Source organism: Tenrec ecaudatus, chromosome 11 (assembly GCF_050624435.1).
Source record: "Tenrec ecaudatus isolate mTenEca1 chromosome 11, mTenEca1.hap1, whole genome shotgun sequence".
Taxonomy (NCBI): Eukaryota; Metazoa; Chordata; class Mammalia; order Afrosoricida; family Tenrecidae; genus Tenrec; species Tenrec ecaudatus.
In genome coordinates this window covers 76,354,002-76,369,752 of record NC_134540.1, presented here as the reverse complement: position 1 = coordinate 76,369,752, position 15,751 = coordinate 76,354,002, and the positions used below count along the sequence as shown (strand labels likewise).

The 15,751-nt window shown below is 41.0% G+C and overlaps 1 protein-coding gene across 1 annotated transcript in view; it reads right to left on the bottom strand.

Moving 5' to 3' along the window:
* Positions 1 to 15,751, bottom strand: part of SLC9A4 (solute carrier family 9 member A4) — an 83,643-nt gene that overhangs the window by 18,622 nt on the left and 49,270 nt on the right. The window contains exons 7-9 of the mRNA XM_075562571.1: positions 15,036 to 15,106; positions 11,760 to 11,921; positions 3,214 to 3,310 (exon numbers count right to left, since the gene is read on the bottom strand). Of these exons, the coding sequence (XP_075418686.1) occupies positions 3,214 to 3,310; positions 11,760 to 11,921; positions 15,036 to 15,106 (330 nt within the window). The remainder of the gene's footprint in view (positions 1 to 3,213; positions 3,311 to 11,759; positions 11,922 to 15,035; positions 15,107 to 15,751) is intronic.

The window sequence follows — 15,751 nt, the reverse complement described above, 5'->3', positions numbered from 1 at the left end:
CAAGCAAACAAAATGGTAAACTGACCTTTTCCTTCTCCTCACAAGAAATGCTTTTTAAAAAATAGGTTTTTATTGATGTATAACTCACATTTAATACAATTCAATAGTTCGATAATTTAAAGAAAAGTTGTGCAATCACCACCACAATTGATTTTAGAATATTTCCCTCTTTCTTGGACTTGGTATTAGCTCCCCATACCTGCTCCCAAAACCTCTCCTGTCATACCCCCGAGAAAACATTAATCCAGATACGATCTCTATAGATTTACCTATCCTAGATTTCATATCCCGTGAAGCATACCAAACAAAAATAACAACAGCAGAAACTAACAATAAGAACAAAGTAAAACAGATCGAAACCTCAAATGAAGAAAAACCTCAAGTGAAAAGAAAGCAGAAAACACTAAAAACTAAAACAACTGTAAAATGAGTCAAAAGAGAGAGCAAAAGATAAGGTGATAAATTTTAAACTGACTGCATTTGCAATAATCTTTCCAATGCTCTCCTCGCGACAGCAAAGCTATGCCCATCCCTGGTTTGTGGTCAGAGGCAATTCCTGGGGGACCTTGCAAATGTTTGGGGCTTTCACCGCCATCGGTAGCCTTCTATAAACCAGGTGTTCAAAGTTTAAGCTCTGATACTATTCCCGCCTTCAGATTTGGATTTTATTATTTACGATATTTGGCTTATGTAGGCTGATTTGCTGCCTCCACATGGATTTAGTCAATGCTTCATTTAGATGGCTGTTTATTTGAAGACAAACCTTTAAGACCCAGTTATCTTTTAAAGGCGATTTGGGTGAATGGATCTTCTATTTTGCCTCACATGAAGCAATCACAAAGATATCTGTTTTACCCATCTCTAAGGAGCACAGTCGCTCTGAGTCTATGAGCCAGAATCAACTTGATGACAATGATTTGGTGTTTTGTGGAGGGCGCATAGTAGGTCTTTAGTTCCCTTAATTGTACTCATTAATGAAGAAGCGGGCGATTACGGTAAACTTTTTCTCCCACTAAACCTTGAGTTCTAAAGGAGAAAAACCTTTGTCTTCTTCAATGTAGTTTCTAACGTCTGGTATCCTTTAAGTGTGCATTAAATAGTTGATAAAAATGGAATGATTTATTTTCTTCTTTGGATGTAAATAGCAATCTTGAGAGTGAGCTGATCATTAAGGCTACCCAGAAATTACCAACCAATCTTTGGCCTTTCTTGAGGTCTGGACTGTAGGCAACTTGTTCACTCGTAAGCTTAGGAAGAGTTTTTCTCAACCTCCATTGCTACTTTGTTCCTGTACAGCTCCTTCTGAGCTGTTCCACAGAAAAGCAGATTCTAGAACCTACTCCAGAAATTAGTCCTTGATTCTTCAGCAAGGAATATCCTGTAGTAGGCTTGATGAAGAGAAGGGGTCCCCATCAGGAGTGGCCAGAGCCTTGCAAGGTGCCAGACACAGAGGAGCCAGCTTAGGGATTCAGCTGTTACCCAGCGCGAAGGCCTGCAATCCTCCTGGCACTGTCCTGACTCCACATGTTCAAGATGGTGTATTCCAGGGGGGTAAGCAGTGAGAAATGCCCCAACAGCCGCCCTGCACTGGGAGAGGCTGACTGGAACTCAGATTGTAAATTGCCCACTGACCGCAAAGTAGATGTATTGGGTTGCATTGCTGGGTACAGTTTGCCTTCACAAATGTAGGTAGCCCATGACAGAAGTGAGGAGTCACATGACATTTGTAAAAGATAAAGGTTGGAAATGAAAGCTAATAAGGGAAGGATTGGGGAGCTTCATTCGCTTATCATAGTAAAATTGGAGGCAGGGCGCAGAACCCCTAACCCTCTTTTGTTGATTAATGACATTTTCCTCATTTCCCCACGGTGATCAGCAATGCAGTCTATGTACTAAAACTTGGAGACAACAAGAAAGTCGGGTGCTGTATAGCTTAGATATTCTTAAAGGCAGATTGAGTAGATGCACAAAGAAAAGAAACAGTTGACCACCTGGGGCCTTGTGACAAAGGAATAAAATACAGAATGGGAAATTAACCTCAGTTAGTGCATATTTGGGTGGAGGATCTTCATCTTCATTTCTGAACCTTTACCCGAATGTACCCTTCATCAACACGGAAAAAAGGCTGAGCTTGGGGCGCCCTTGCGTCAACATCTTCCTCACTGAACTTCAGGCACCTTTCAGACCAAGAAGTTCTATCTAGTTCTCTGCGGCAGAATGCAATCGCCTTGGAGAATAAGTTTTACTTGGAATTGTTCGAAAGCCATGGAATTTGTTGTGAGCCTATGATGACCGTTTCAGACCTAGATGGCTCGAGCTGGAAGAGAGGCTCTCTGACTCTTCTGAAACGGGAAGCCAGACAATGAACACATGCTGAATTAGCTAGGTGTGAAGTTATGGAAGGAACACAGGATAGGAGTTGAAATATATGTTCTTAATCTGAATTTATTGTGACCTTGAACAGTGAGGTAACTAACTTCCCTAATTCAATTTTTTTAAAACAATTTCTTAGTCTCATCAAGACTATGTTCTAAGGCACCGAACCCAAGGTTCTCACAGTGAATTAACTTAAAATCATGCTCAGAAATAGTGATAGACAATTTAATCCTCAGGCCTGAAAAACCTTGTGGTTTAAACTTGATTTAAAGACAAGTTTAAATTTTATTCGAGAAAATAAAAGTTTCAGAATGATTCACACATTTCCCCTTAGGAATATTCTTCCTACCTACTTTAGACCAGTTTCCAATGACTAATTCCCACTTCATACCTGCTTCTTTTGTGTTAAGACTTATTATTTCGATGTTGTACTCCAACCCATTTCAATATTCTAAACCCTGTCATGGCCAGTAGCCTGGAAGCAAGTGGCTGCTATGAGAGCCATCTTCTTTCTGCAGTGCTGGAGGCTGAGTTTGGGGTTCCCACCTGTCTGTCTGTCTGGAGGGAGAGGAGGACGTGAAGCGTCTGAAAAGCACAGGCTGGAGAGCGAGTTAGTGCAGCCTGACCCCTACAGCCAGTCACTGGATTTGCATTTCTTTCTGTGGCACAGGTTTGACTGTTTTTCAGCAGAAACTTAACAATTGAGTGTTTGTTCTCTAAACTAAGCAGAGAGAAATGGGAGGCTGTCTTAGAAAGGATAACACAAACAGAAATTGATTCCTGGAGAACTGGTTCCAAGGACAGGAAACAGAGACATTGCAAGTGGTTTATACGCACCCTTTGTCGAACTTGGTACATGTTGTGAGTCAGAATGTCCTTCATGGACTCCACATCTTCGGGGGAAAGCCTTTTGGTTCCTTGTATCCTCTGGACCCTGGAAACATCATTGGAAGGAATCCAGGCATTATTCTTCCATTATAGCAAGAGGTGTGGAAGTTTAAAGTTTGAAAGTTCTTGTCTTGATATATTTTTTGGTTGGGTAATTTTCTTTTTGTTTGTTTGTTTTTTATTATTTTCATTGTAAATTGTATTAATTTTTTATGAAAATACCATTTAGATTAATCTGATAATTATTAAATTACATTAATAAATCTACGTGAACTATCAAAATACAAGCTTATATTATGATAATCAAACCTCAAACTTAAAGTTACAGCATGACATGCATGGTTCTTTAGCTTACACATGTTTTGTGGGGATTATTCTAGGTCCCTTTAAAAATTTAGTGAGATTTAATACATACGAGGTGGTATCCCCCCAAAAAACAGAAAATAAACCTCCACTGAGCAAAGCTTTCATGGTACACATTTGTCCCGCTAGACAAGCATCGAGCAACTTGCTCTCAGTTAATGTACCCAGTGGCATCACCCAGGAAGGTTCTCCCTGGTCACAGTGAATTCTTTTGTAAGAGAGGTGTTGCTTAAATCTCGTTTTTTTGTGTGTGTGATGGCTGATTTCAGAGAACAGTGCACAGTTGTGAAATGTTGTTTCCTGCTCAAGAGAAACGCCACAAAAACTGTTGCGATGTTGAACACAGCTTAAAAGGACAGAGCTATGGGAAAAGTTCAAGTGTACAAGTGGTTTCCTCATTTTCAAAAGGTGAAATGTTGGTGGATGACAGACTTCATTCTGGATGTCCATGAATGTCCCCAGTGGAGGAAAATGTTGACAAGATTTGGGCACTTGCGCTCGAAGACCGACAGCCATTGAAGAGATGAGGAAGTCTTGTGGACCACCTTGGAGCTCTGCGCAGCCAATTTTAACAGAAGATTTGGGAATGAGAAGGGTCACTGTGAAATCTGTGCTTCTGGTATTGACTGACCAGGAGAAAGAGCATCTTGTTTTGAAAGCCCAGCTCTGAAGCAACTCAGACTTTTTCCAAGGTCATTACTGGTGATGAGACATGGCGCTGTTCTCATGACTCCCAAAGCAAGTATCAATCAAGCCAATGGCTGGCTCCATTGTCACATCGCCCCCCAAAAGCTCATCAAGTGATATCACTCCTTTTGTTGTTGTTGTTTTGTCTTTTTGATGTGGTGGGGATAGTCCATTTGGAATTACTTCTACCAGGTCAGACTGTTAATCAAGCTTTCAATTTAGAGGTTCTGAAAAGATTGCATAACAGTGTGACAGTGTGTGACAAAAAAGGCCTGATTTGTGGCAGATGGGGGACTGACATTGCTGCCAGCACAGTGCACCTGCTCACGCAGCCATCTCAGTGTGCCATTTGTTGGCAAAAAAACAGCATGCCTCTCTAGCCCCCCACACCTTATTCATCTGACCTCATGCCATGCGACTTCTTTTTGGTTCCACAAATGAAGAGGGACATGAAAGGACGATGATTTGATGATGTAGAAGAGGTGAAGAAAAAAATCAAGGGAGGTGCTGTCAGCCATACAAACAGGTGCATTTGAAAAATGTTTCCAAGAATAGAATCGCAGATTTGACAAATATGTTATGTGTAATGGAGAGTACTTTGCAAAAATAAGGTTGTATTTGTAAAAACATTTAAACACAACTTTAAAAAAAATCCATTTTGTGGGGGTGGGTTACACACGCCTATATCATATCACTCCATAGCTCAAACACGTCAAGCTGTGTCGCACAATTACCACCACTGTCTTCAGCATTCTTTTTCTTCCTGGACTCCTTGACATTGTCTGCCTTTATCCCCGCCCCGCCCCCCGCGCCCCCCCCCCCCCCGCCACCACCACTGTACTACCCTAAACCCTTATTCTACTTGCTGTCCCTATAGACACTTCATCAATCCTGAAACAGAAAGCAGAAAAACATAACACAACTTTAAGAAGGTGACCCAATGACATAACACCTCTGAAATAAACCCTAATATGAAAAAAAAATACAAAAAATTGATAAACACCACTTAGATCCAGCGTGCATCCGAGGAGGGATCCACTGAAAAAGTTTTGACTGTTCAATTCAGGTTTTTCTCTTTGATCTTCTGTACTCATCTCTCCAGTGGACTCTGTGTAGTAACCACATCCCTCACCGACGGAGAGAGGGAGCTCACCGGTAGCTTATTTCCTATGTGGTTCCCACAAATCTATCTTGAGCCCCACTATTATCCATCGTCTTCTGCAAATCAGAATCTCACAATTTGGACTCTGATACTAATCCCTCCTTCCACTTTGGATTCTATGATTTACAATCCTTTGGCGATTGATGATGGCCTGCTTCTTCCATGTGGACTTAGTTACTAAGTCGTTCATAAAAAAGGGTTTAAGTTGGTAAAAAGAGCTGTTGTTTTCTTCCTCCATGTTTGTCACCCACTGACACATTTTTATAAAATAATACAAATAAATCATTAGAAAATTGAAAGACACAATGAAAGGCAAAATAAAAAGGAATACGATGGCTTAGCCAAACGCCCACTCTCACTTCTCGACTGCAGACAGGTAACGAACCTAGTCACTCATCAGCACTGGTCTACCCAGTACATTCTAAGTAGCACTGCTCCAAGGGAATGTTAAAAATTCATGACTACATTTATCTTGGAAATTTTCCTTTTAGAGACTGTATCTTTAAAAAACAATTGTAACAAACTAGAGTCATGTGTGCCAAGAGAAGGGGGCCATTTTCACCAGGGGAACCAGTTCCGGTTCAAGCAACGGGCCCAGCATATGACGTTCTAAGGCAGGAGGCCACTCATTGCTTCAGCTCCGCCACCCCCCACACCCTTTCTTTGCACAAGCTCCTCTCCTCTGAGGTGCTCAAAAGGTAGCCAGAGCACCACTGCCCTCAGCCATTCCAGAGTCATGACATTGGTGAAGCTCAAAATTCTCATGTGACTAATGTGTTTGGTTCAAACTGGAGTGACCGCAGTTAACAATGACAGCAACACAACTTGTTGTAACATCAATAATATATATTCACTGTAGAAAATTAAGGAGCTCTAGTGGTACTTGTCAGGTACGCCTTGGACTGCTAATTACAAAGTTGGTGGTTCAAGGTCACTAGATGCTCTGAGGGAGAGAGATGTGGCTCCCTGCTACTATAAAGATGTATAATCTTGGGGACCCTATAGAGCATTGCTGGGAATTTAATGGCAGTAGGGTTGTGTGTTTGTTCTGGGTAAAAATCTGAACAAAAATTAGCAAATTTGAATATTATCAAGGAGCCACAGTGGTTACGTGGTAGAACCCCTATCAGGCAGTTCTACCCTTTCCTATAGGGAGCTTTAAGTCAGGATCTACTTGACAGAAAAGGACTTAGCTTTTGTTTTAATTTTAAAAATACTATCTCCTCTATTAACATCTTGGCATAATTCCTTTCTGAGCCACCCCCATTCACCACCACTCCCCACCTCCCCCCCACACACAACAGCTCTTCTTAGTGCAGAAGTGAACCACTGATGGATTTAATACATGTTTATCAAAGAGTTTTGTATAATTGATCACAGAGATGAATAATCATTAGTTTCAATATAGACCATGTTTTAAAATATGTTTTTCCAAACATTAGTAAAACATAGCCATGAATAGTAAGGAGATAGTCAAGTAATGTGTGATTGCAATAGATTTTTAAGGGCTTGGATAATGGATACCAAGTTATGTCTGAATTTTATTTTGCAATGCTATCTATAGGTTGATTAATACCACTCTAAAAATTACTCAAATCAGAATTTCCATACCTCAGAGCTACAAAAATCACTTCTATTAATATGTTATTACCACCCGAGGTGATCTAATTGTTACTAGGTTCTTTCAACCTAACTGTTTAAATGTCTTACAAATAAGATTTATTCTTATGAAATACACCCCGCTACCTCAGCCCACCCGCAAACACTCACAATCTGGGCACAGCCTCCAGTTACAGCGGGTGTGTTCGACTGCTCAGAGAAACAGCTGGGCAAATAGTTCCTCTGTCTGTGTTTAGAATAAAACAACCAAAGAGGCAAGCCGAGGAGGGGAAGTTAAACTTTACCAAGTTTAATGAACTTGATAAAGCGCACTGATGGTGCACTCCCTGATTTGTAATTGGTGACTTTAGGAAGGAGATGTAACTTCGTCTAGCTACTGTCTGGCAATAATAATACTAAAATTCCCAAATCATTGTCTTCCACTGATCCACCCTAAGCAGAGGACTGGCGAGCGTGGTGCAGGAGACCACGGGAGCGCTCCACCAGGCTCTCCCCATGACCTCATGGACCGCTCCAGGAACCGTCTTCTCATTTCACCTCAGAACTATTCATATCAGGCATATAGGAATGAAAACATCTTTGAAAAATTGGATCTGTAATAATTCTTAGGCCACAAAATTGAAATTTGGAATGAAAAGAATTTTGTTGATGGAACCTTCAGAAAAAGAGAAATCTCTTTCAAGAAAATTCATAATTTTATGACTATGAACATCAAAGTGGTGGGAGCATGTGAATCTAAACAACTTTGAAAAACAGGTTCACAGACCTCTTTGTTTGTGATCATAATGGGATCATAAACACACCTTTAAAAGCATAATGGGAAGAATGGTTCATCTGTGCCACAGTGTGGATCCTCAGGAGATCACATATGACACCCTGCCCATTTAGAAGAACCCTTCTCATTGAATTGCTTAGAAAGCAGCCTGAGAGCTGTTCTCTGCGGGGGGTAGTCCCGCATCTTTATGGGGAGGTCCCCGGAGATGACCACCAATTACAACGACCGAAGCGCAGGATAGATGATGTCACTGCTCCCATGACATAAGCAATTCCAGTACAGAAAGGAAAATGGCACTCAGCTCACAGTTCCAGGGTCTTCGGTATAAGAATGTATAAATTTAAACTAATAGCTGTCACTGTGTGGTCGATTAAAGTTTTCTATATGTACTTCACACTACTTTTAAAATGACATAGTAAAATTATCAGGAAGTTTGGAATATATTTTGAATGAAATATAACTCGTTATGCATCCTTTCATAAATATCTAGGATCCCTTTAATATCAATCAAAATGTTTAAGCACTAATGCTATTTTATTTTAGCTTTACTGGAGCCAAATATATCTAGATAAAGTTTGCCATTTTTGCTATTTTTAGGTAGCAATTCAGTGACATCGGTTGTTTTTGCTAGGCTGTACTATTATCGCCACTGTCTATTTCCAAAAGTTCTCGTGTCTCTAAACAAAAACTCAGGGCCCCTTTAGCAATAAGCCCCATTTCCCCCTATACCCCGCCCCCAACCCCAAGTACTCACTAATGTATTTCTGCTCTATGCATTTTCCTCTTGTGCATAGGTTTCTACGTGGGATCAATCATTATTTATAATATCAACCCTTGTAATCAGTTCGAGTCTCTCTTATCTGACATTGATAAACGTTGACCACTCCCTGGCCAGATAGAATGCCTCAGATTTAAAGTGCGACTCAAAGTGCATACTCCACGGATTTCTTAGGGTTGGTCTGAAGGTCAAAGAAGAGAGGCCCATGAAAACAAGGGATTTGAACAGAATCTGCATCATCGGCACTCTGCTGTCTACAGTCTTCTAAAAGACACAGGGTTTTGGAAATTTAAACCTCTTCAAAAAACAATTGCTTCCATTTCTGAAGGAAAAAAATTAATGTGTGCTTTGCTGTTATCATCTCAGACACAACAATAAAAAGTGAACTGAATACACACTTCTTTTTCCTCTTATTGTATGAAGGTATGTTGTTCAAAACACTAGTGACTTTGATGTTAGGAGAGGAATTCCTTTTCGCTAGATGTCCTACAGATTTCTGTTGAGATCAAATAAGTTTAAATGCTAAACTTGTATTAAACATCAGCTTTTAGAAATCCCCTCTCCCAGCTAAATTAACTTACTGGTTTTGGCAATACAAGGAAGAAGATCTCTTCTCTAGAAGATTCTCTTGCTAATCTTGAATCCATGGCTGAAAAATAATGGACTAAGCAGAGTGACCCCTTCTTAATAAAGCTGGTTTAAAAATTGACTTGAGGTCAGAAACTGGGCAACTGCTATGACCTCTGCAGTCTGATGCCAAGATTCATAATATGTTTAACCACACGATAGACTGATTCACACTTAAGATAAGTACTTCTACATATCTGCATCCACTGTTCATATAACTAGTCAGCAATCCAATCCAGGAAGACCCTAATGTCCTAAACAGTCAGAACCTGGACAGCACCCAGCTAGTTCTACAGGACACAGGTAGCTCCAATTCATCCTTGGGTGAGCAGGTAAAATCTGGGGGCCCAGATGATGCTCACCTCTTACACGCTATGTTGGGCTTGCTAGCTCCCTGTTCTGTATGATCATATGCTCAGGCGATATTTTAGTAATGACTTTGACCCTGTTGGAGTGTGATCTCCAAGACGCCAGGGACTGTGTCTGTGTCCACAGTGCTTGTGATAAAGAAACCAACCCAATCAAATCCGCTGCCATTGAGTTATTTCCAAAGAGCAATGCAATATCGGGTCTCTGAGGCTGCGCATCTTTATAGGGGCAGCCAGCCTCTGCTTTCTCCCACGTAGCCGATAGTGACCGGACTCCTGACTCCTGTGTGACCAGCAGCCCCGTGCCTATGCCCCAGCGCCGCTGCGGATCCTCTGGCATGTCACAGGTGTCTGAGAAGGAGTGCTGGGTCTAAAATCAAGCAAGCGAGGTACTCACCCTCAGTACACAATGTAAGGGGTGGCCAAAAACTAATAACCAAGATAAAGAGTTTTCATTCAATACTAGATAAAATAAAGATTCATGCAAAATTCAACAATGAAAATCTAACTTTTAAGTAAGGACAAGATTGATATTACTAATTTTTTTCTTCTGCCTCAGGCTCTCATCTGACTAAGCATGGCATTGCCAATAAATGTGTATCAACACATTCCCATTTTAGTACCAGCGGTTTCCTTAAAACCATGTAATGGGAAGCACTAAAACAAACAAGCAATCAAAGCAAAAACAACCTCGCTGAGAAATAAGGAAGACACTTTCTCTTTATACCTCGATTCCCTCGGGGAGACTTCTTTGGATGCTCAGATTTTCCCAGGTCACGTAAGAAAGGCGAGGGTGTTTCTGATTCATTAACACGTAAGGGATGAAGGTGTTATCTCAGAAATCACACTCTGACATTAGTGTCAATTTCAATGCCACCCGTTCCTAGCTCTGATCACAGCTTCTTTATAAAGCTGAGGACCTAAGGGAAGCTCATGACCAAATGGTTTTATCTGTTAAACATGACAGGATGGCTGGAGGTGAGTGTGCCTTCTCCTAAATATAACATGCTATGATGATGTCCCCCAATTCATAAATCATTTCTTGGAAGAAAACTGGGCCTCTTTGGGAGGTAAATTAATTCCTATGACTTTGAAGAAATATTTTGCTAAATGTCAGACCAAGTACCCTGGGAGAGTTGAGACAGCTTTAAAACTTACCTAGCTAGTTCTCTGGACAATTAATATACAGATGCACTTAGACGAGTGCCAAGCTTAAAGGGAAGCTATTGTATAATGAGGGATTTATAGACTGGTATCTTCTCTAACGATGTCCCTCACTTCCACTCCAACTCAGTAGGGTGCCTCTTCACCCACACTGACGCAGGTAAAGGTTCACACCAACCTGTGCTGTAGACGAAATTACCAAAACAGTTTCCTTTTTAAATTGCTACTACCGAGAACAAAACAGAGTGATCCCATGTGTTGTAGAGTAGAATTGCACTCCTTCGACCTTTTGGAAGCAGACTACCAGATCTTTTCTTCCCAGGCACCTCTGGGTGGATTCAAACCGCCAACCTTTCAGTTAGCACCCCAGCCCTGAACTTCCATCCAGAAACTCTTCCCTACTGCCACTCGTCTTCAAATCCAAGTTAGCGTCAGCGGAGGCTGACCCCGTCTCTCCTCATGCAGAAGACATGACTTAATAGAGAGAAAAATGTAACTGCAGGATCCTCAAAATCTGAAGAACAGCTCTCCAAATTCCTTTCCCATCAGATCTATACATTGGTGGGTATAAAAGGAAGAAAAGTTAGGAAAAAAATAAAAGATCACAAACACCCAAAAGAATTGGTACTAAAGAATGAGATCTTAGTCAGAAGGAGAAAGAGAAAGGCTTATAAAATATTTATCATTCTATAATTCACTTGTTCCCTTGACCCAGGAAAGGTGTCATAAGACAATCAATAAACAGATAACTTTTGCTAGGATATAATTTTCAGACAGTAGGTTAAAAACATGTTGGATCTGGGCCAAGTCCCAATAAGAACCCTATTTCAGCATTCCTTCTTCTGTTTCGGCCTCTTCCCTCCTAGTCTGACCCAGTGTAACTGGCATCATGAGTTAGTCCCCTTTGGAAATCAAACTCAAAGTCTGGATCAAAGAGCGGACAGGACTTACTGGTTGGGTATTGAGAATGCTGTGGAACTGAGTATCCCAGTCTCCACCATCTCAATGGCTTGTTTCATTTCCAGCTTCTTGTACAAGGACACGATGCTTGATTTGGGCTGATTCCTTCGGATAAGGATTTTTCGTAAGTATCTATGATCGAATTTCTTAAACCTAAAAAGGGAAAGTGACATTTTTAAAAATTCCTTATCTCTGTCCGTGCTGTTAGATAAGTAGACATTTTTCTTTAAAATAACGATCTACTTGCCTTTATTCTGAAAAACACAAGGGCAATGACTGGAATGCCTAGCTCTTGGACATAATTTTAAAAATATGTCATAGTGTATGTACTTTTTAAAAAGTGAAGAAAGAATGGCCTACCGGCCGACACCCATTGAAAATCAACCAAACAAAAGGAAGGGACAAGCTGCAATCAGGGCAAAATGGGTGCGTCAGTAGGGAGCGGGGCAGCCCAGCCCAGCGCAGCTCCAATTGTAAGAGAAGAAATGGGGGTGGAGGGGGGAGTGAGGCTTTTGAACAAGTGTTCCATTCTAATGGCTCATAACAGCGGCAGCTGCACTTAACAGTAATGCTGGTCTATTCAGCTAGAACCCACTAAGTTTAAATGGTCCGGTAGTTTTGCCCCATTATGCTGCAGATCGGTTTGAATCCTGCCAATTAAGGGTAGAAATGCAAAACACAACACAACACAACAAAACAAGAAAAGGCCACATATGTCCCAGCAGTCTAAATGACAGAGATACTGAATAGGCTAGACACGGGTGGGGGCTGGCTATTGTCCTGTGCTCTGGCCGACCCATTGAGACTGAGCTGCACGTAGGCACGTGGCCGCCTCCAGAGGCTGCCGTATGCTTGGTGCATGAATTTCCAACCCTTTCAATCATGTTACATTCAGAGAGGGGGTTTGTCTGACTGATGGATTTTTGGGAAGGGAGCCTAACTTCCTCGACTGCTGGCTTATTATCTTTTGATTGGTTTCCCAGACCTTGGACCAGTTCGACTCCTTATCAATTCAGTTCCCTCCAGGTGTGATTCACACCGACTGTGAGTCCCTGATCTTGGGGGTTTGTGCTTGGCACCTACCATGCCCGTTCTTGCTCTGAGTCGCTCCTCAGCCTTTTCTGCTCTGCTGCCTTAAGATATCATGCTCTTTATGCCTTAACCCCCTGCCCTCAGCTTCCTGCCCTTCACGGCTCAGACATCCCTCTTAAAAAATCCCTTTGAGCTGTGCATCAGGAGCTTGTAGGTTGTGCAAAAGAGCCCTGGGGGAACGATGGTTAAGCACTTGACTGCTGACCAACAGGTAGCGGGTTCCAGGCTCTCTGGAGGCAGCCTACTTCCCTAAAGATTCCAACCTGAGACCTCCTGGATGGACAGTTCCACTCTGTTCTCTCTGGTTGCCATGAATTGGAATCAGCTCAACAGAAACAGGTTTTCTGCCAGGCAGTCCCTATGGTGAAGGAGCTCCACTGCTAATGAAAAACTTAGAGTTTCCAATGGACCCAGTGGCCCCATGGCAATCGACTTCTGGAAAACCATCCATTAAAACCCTATGGAGAAGTTCTATCGCGACACATCGGTCCTGATGAATCAAAACCATCTGAACAGCAAATGTTATTATTTTGTGTGTGTGCAATATTCACCCCCATCGGTTACGGGTGCTCTAACTAAGCACCTTGTGTTTCTAGATGCCCTGGCTCATTGGTTCATGTCCTCCACACTCTGACTGACTCCTTTTGTCCTTCCAGTCTCTCTGACCCGTTTTTCTTAATCTCCTTCTGCCTTTCCATCTCTCTTATCTGCATCAGATGAACAGGAGCTTCTCGGAGTTCTGTTCTCAGTCAGCTTTCACTGTCCCCACCCTGGTAGTGATTCACCAATGACCGTGGATTCAGTGACCAACTATTCACAAACGAGAATCTCAGACTAAATGCTCATGTTATCTAAGCATAGATGTGAAAAGTACCGTAAATGACATCTGTTAATTATTCTCTAAACATTTTTCTATAATTTATATATTATATATAATTTATATTATTAATCGCTGTATTCGCTCCTACATTGGCTCCCACTCTGGAAGACTGAGAGTCATTCTTATTTTCCCTTTTCTCAACATGACTTCACCAAGTTCACTGTCTGTCTCAGAAACCTTTCGGTAGCCCTTCCACTGGCCTATTATGCTTAGGGTCTCAAACTACCATGGTTCCCTTTAAAGAAAAGAGATTTTAAAGTAAGAGTTGAATTCAAATCAAGATTGTGCCTTTGAACAGCCTAAAGACTTCTTGCACCATCCACATCCATATGTTTGGGAGCTGGAAGGCAAAGAAAGCAAACCCAGAGAGAAAACATCTTTGGCTTGGCTAATTCAGCTGTTTCTTTTTGTTTTAACATTTTATTAGGGGCTCATACAGCTCTTATCACAATCCATACATATACATACATCAATTGTATAAAGCACATCTGTACATTCTTTGCCCTAATCATTTTCTTTTTTTTCTCTTCTTTTATTTTTTTACATTTTATTAGAGGCTCATACAACTCTTACCATAATCCATACATATACATACATCAATTGTATAAAGCACATCTGCACATACCCTGCCCCAATCATTCTCAAAGCATTTGCTCTCCACTTAAGCCCTTTGCATCAGGTCCTCTTTTTTACCCTCTCCCTCCCCACTCCCCCCTCCCTCATGTGCCCTTGCTAATTTATACATTGTTATTTTGTCATATCTTGCCCTATCCGGAGTCTCCCTCCACCCCCCCTTCTCTGCCGTCCATCTCCCAGGCAGGAGGTCACATGTGGATCCTTGTAATCAGTTCTTAATGTCATATTCTCCAACAACTGACTATAACTACAAACACTCTCCTTCTACATTCTCAATGAGACTCGCAGAGCCAGATAAAGCAAACACCTTTTATTCCATGACTAAGTTGGTCTTATTACTGGAAGCCTTTTCATTGATTCAAACGCTCTGTCTACTAGTTCCATCCAAAAGTTATACTACTTCCTTCTAAAGCAACCTATACATGGCAAGTCAATAGCCTCCCCTACCAGACAGCCCTTTGTTTTCCAGGTTAAAAATTCCCAGGACTTCCAATAATCTGTTGATATAGCATGGTTCCCAAAACTTTTATCTTCCTGATTCTGTTCCCCCAGATTCTCTCTAATCCCCCCCACCCCCCGCCTAGCTCCAATGTAACCTTTGGAGATTTTCCATGTCACAAATGTTTTCTCCCAGGTAGTGAAATCCGTAGCTTCCTTACTTGTCTCTCACTTGGTAGTGGCTCCATTGCCCACACACATCTTCAATTCCAGCTTTCAAATGATCCATCAACTGCCAAACCAAACACAAGAAAATGATTGCTGGTGACATGGTAACTCTGGAAGACAGAAGGAAAGTGAATACAATTTGGGAAAACAAAGGAAACCTTAATATCTCGGAGCATATTCTCTTTTCTACTATTCATTTCAGGTAACTGAACTATGTAATGTCTTACATAGTAATTCTACTTAGTTTCATGACTCAAAGACTCTACTGATAACTTTCTTGATAATGCACATAATTTGCTATGAAAACAGGGTACCTGCTACTTGCTTTGTATAATGTTTTACTAAAATGATCTAGGAAATTTCTCATGACTGAAATCACATTAATAAAAGCTTAATAATTAACAATTAGTTTTAATTATTTTTCAAAAGAAAAGAACACGCCGATATTCAACTTACCAGTTTTAAAAATCATAATTCTACTGGTATTCTATTATAATAACATAATAACTAAACCTGTCTGTATAACCCATTATTAACCTAATATTTAGATTAAGTAACTGTATTTCACCCTCTAAACCAATATTATATTTGTTTTATGTAAGATATTTTGAAAAAAATTAGGATAAAGCATAATCTATTCAAAAAAATTATGAACTAGTCTCCGCATAATTTAAATTTATTGTCATTAAAACCTATATTGTATTCCTAC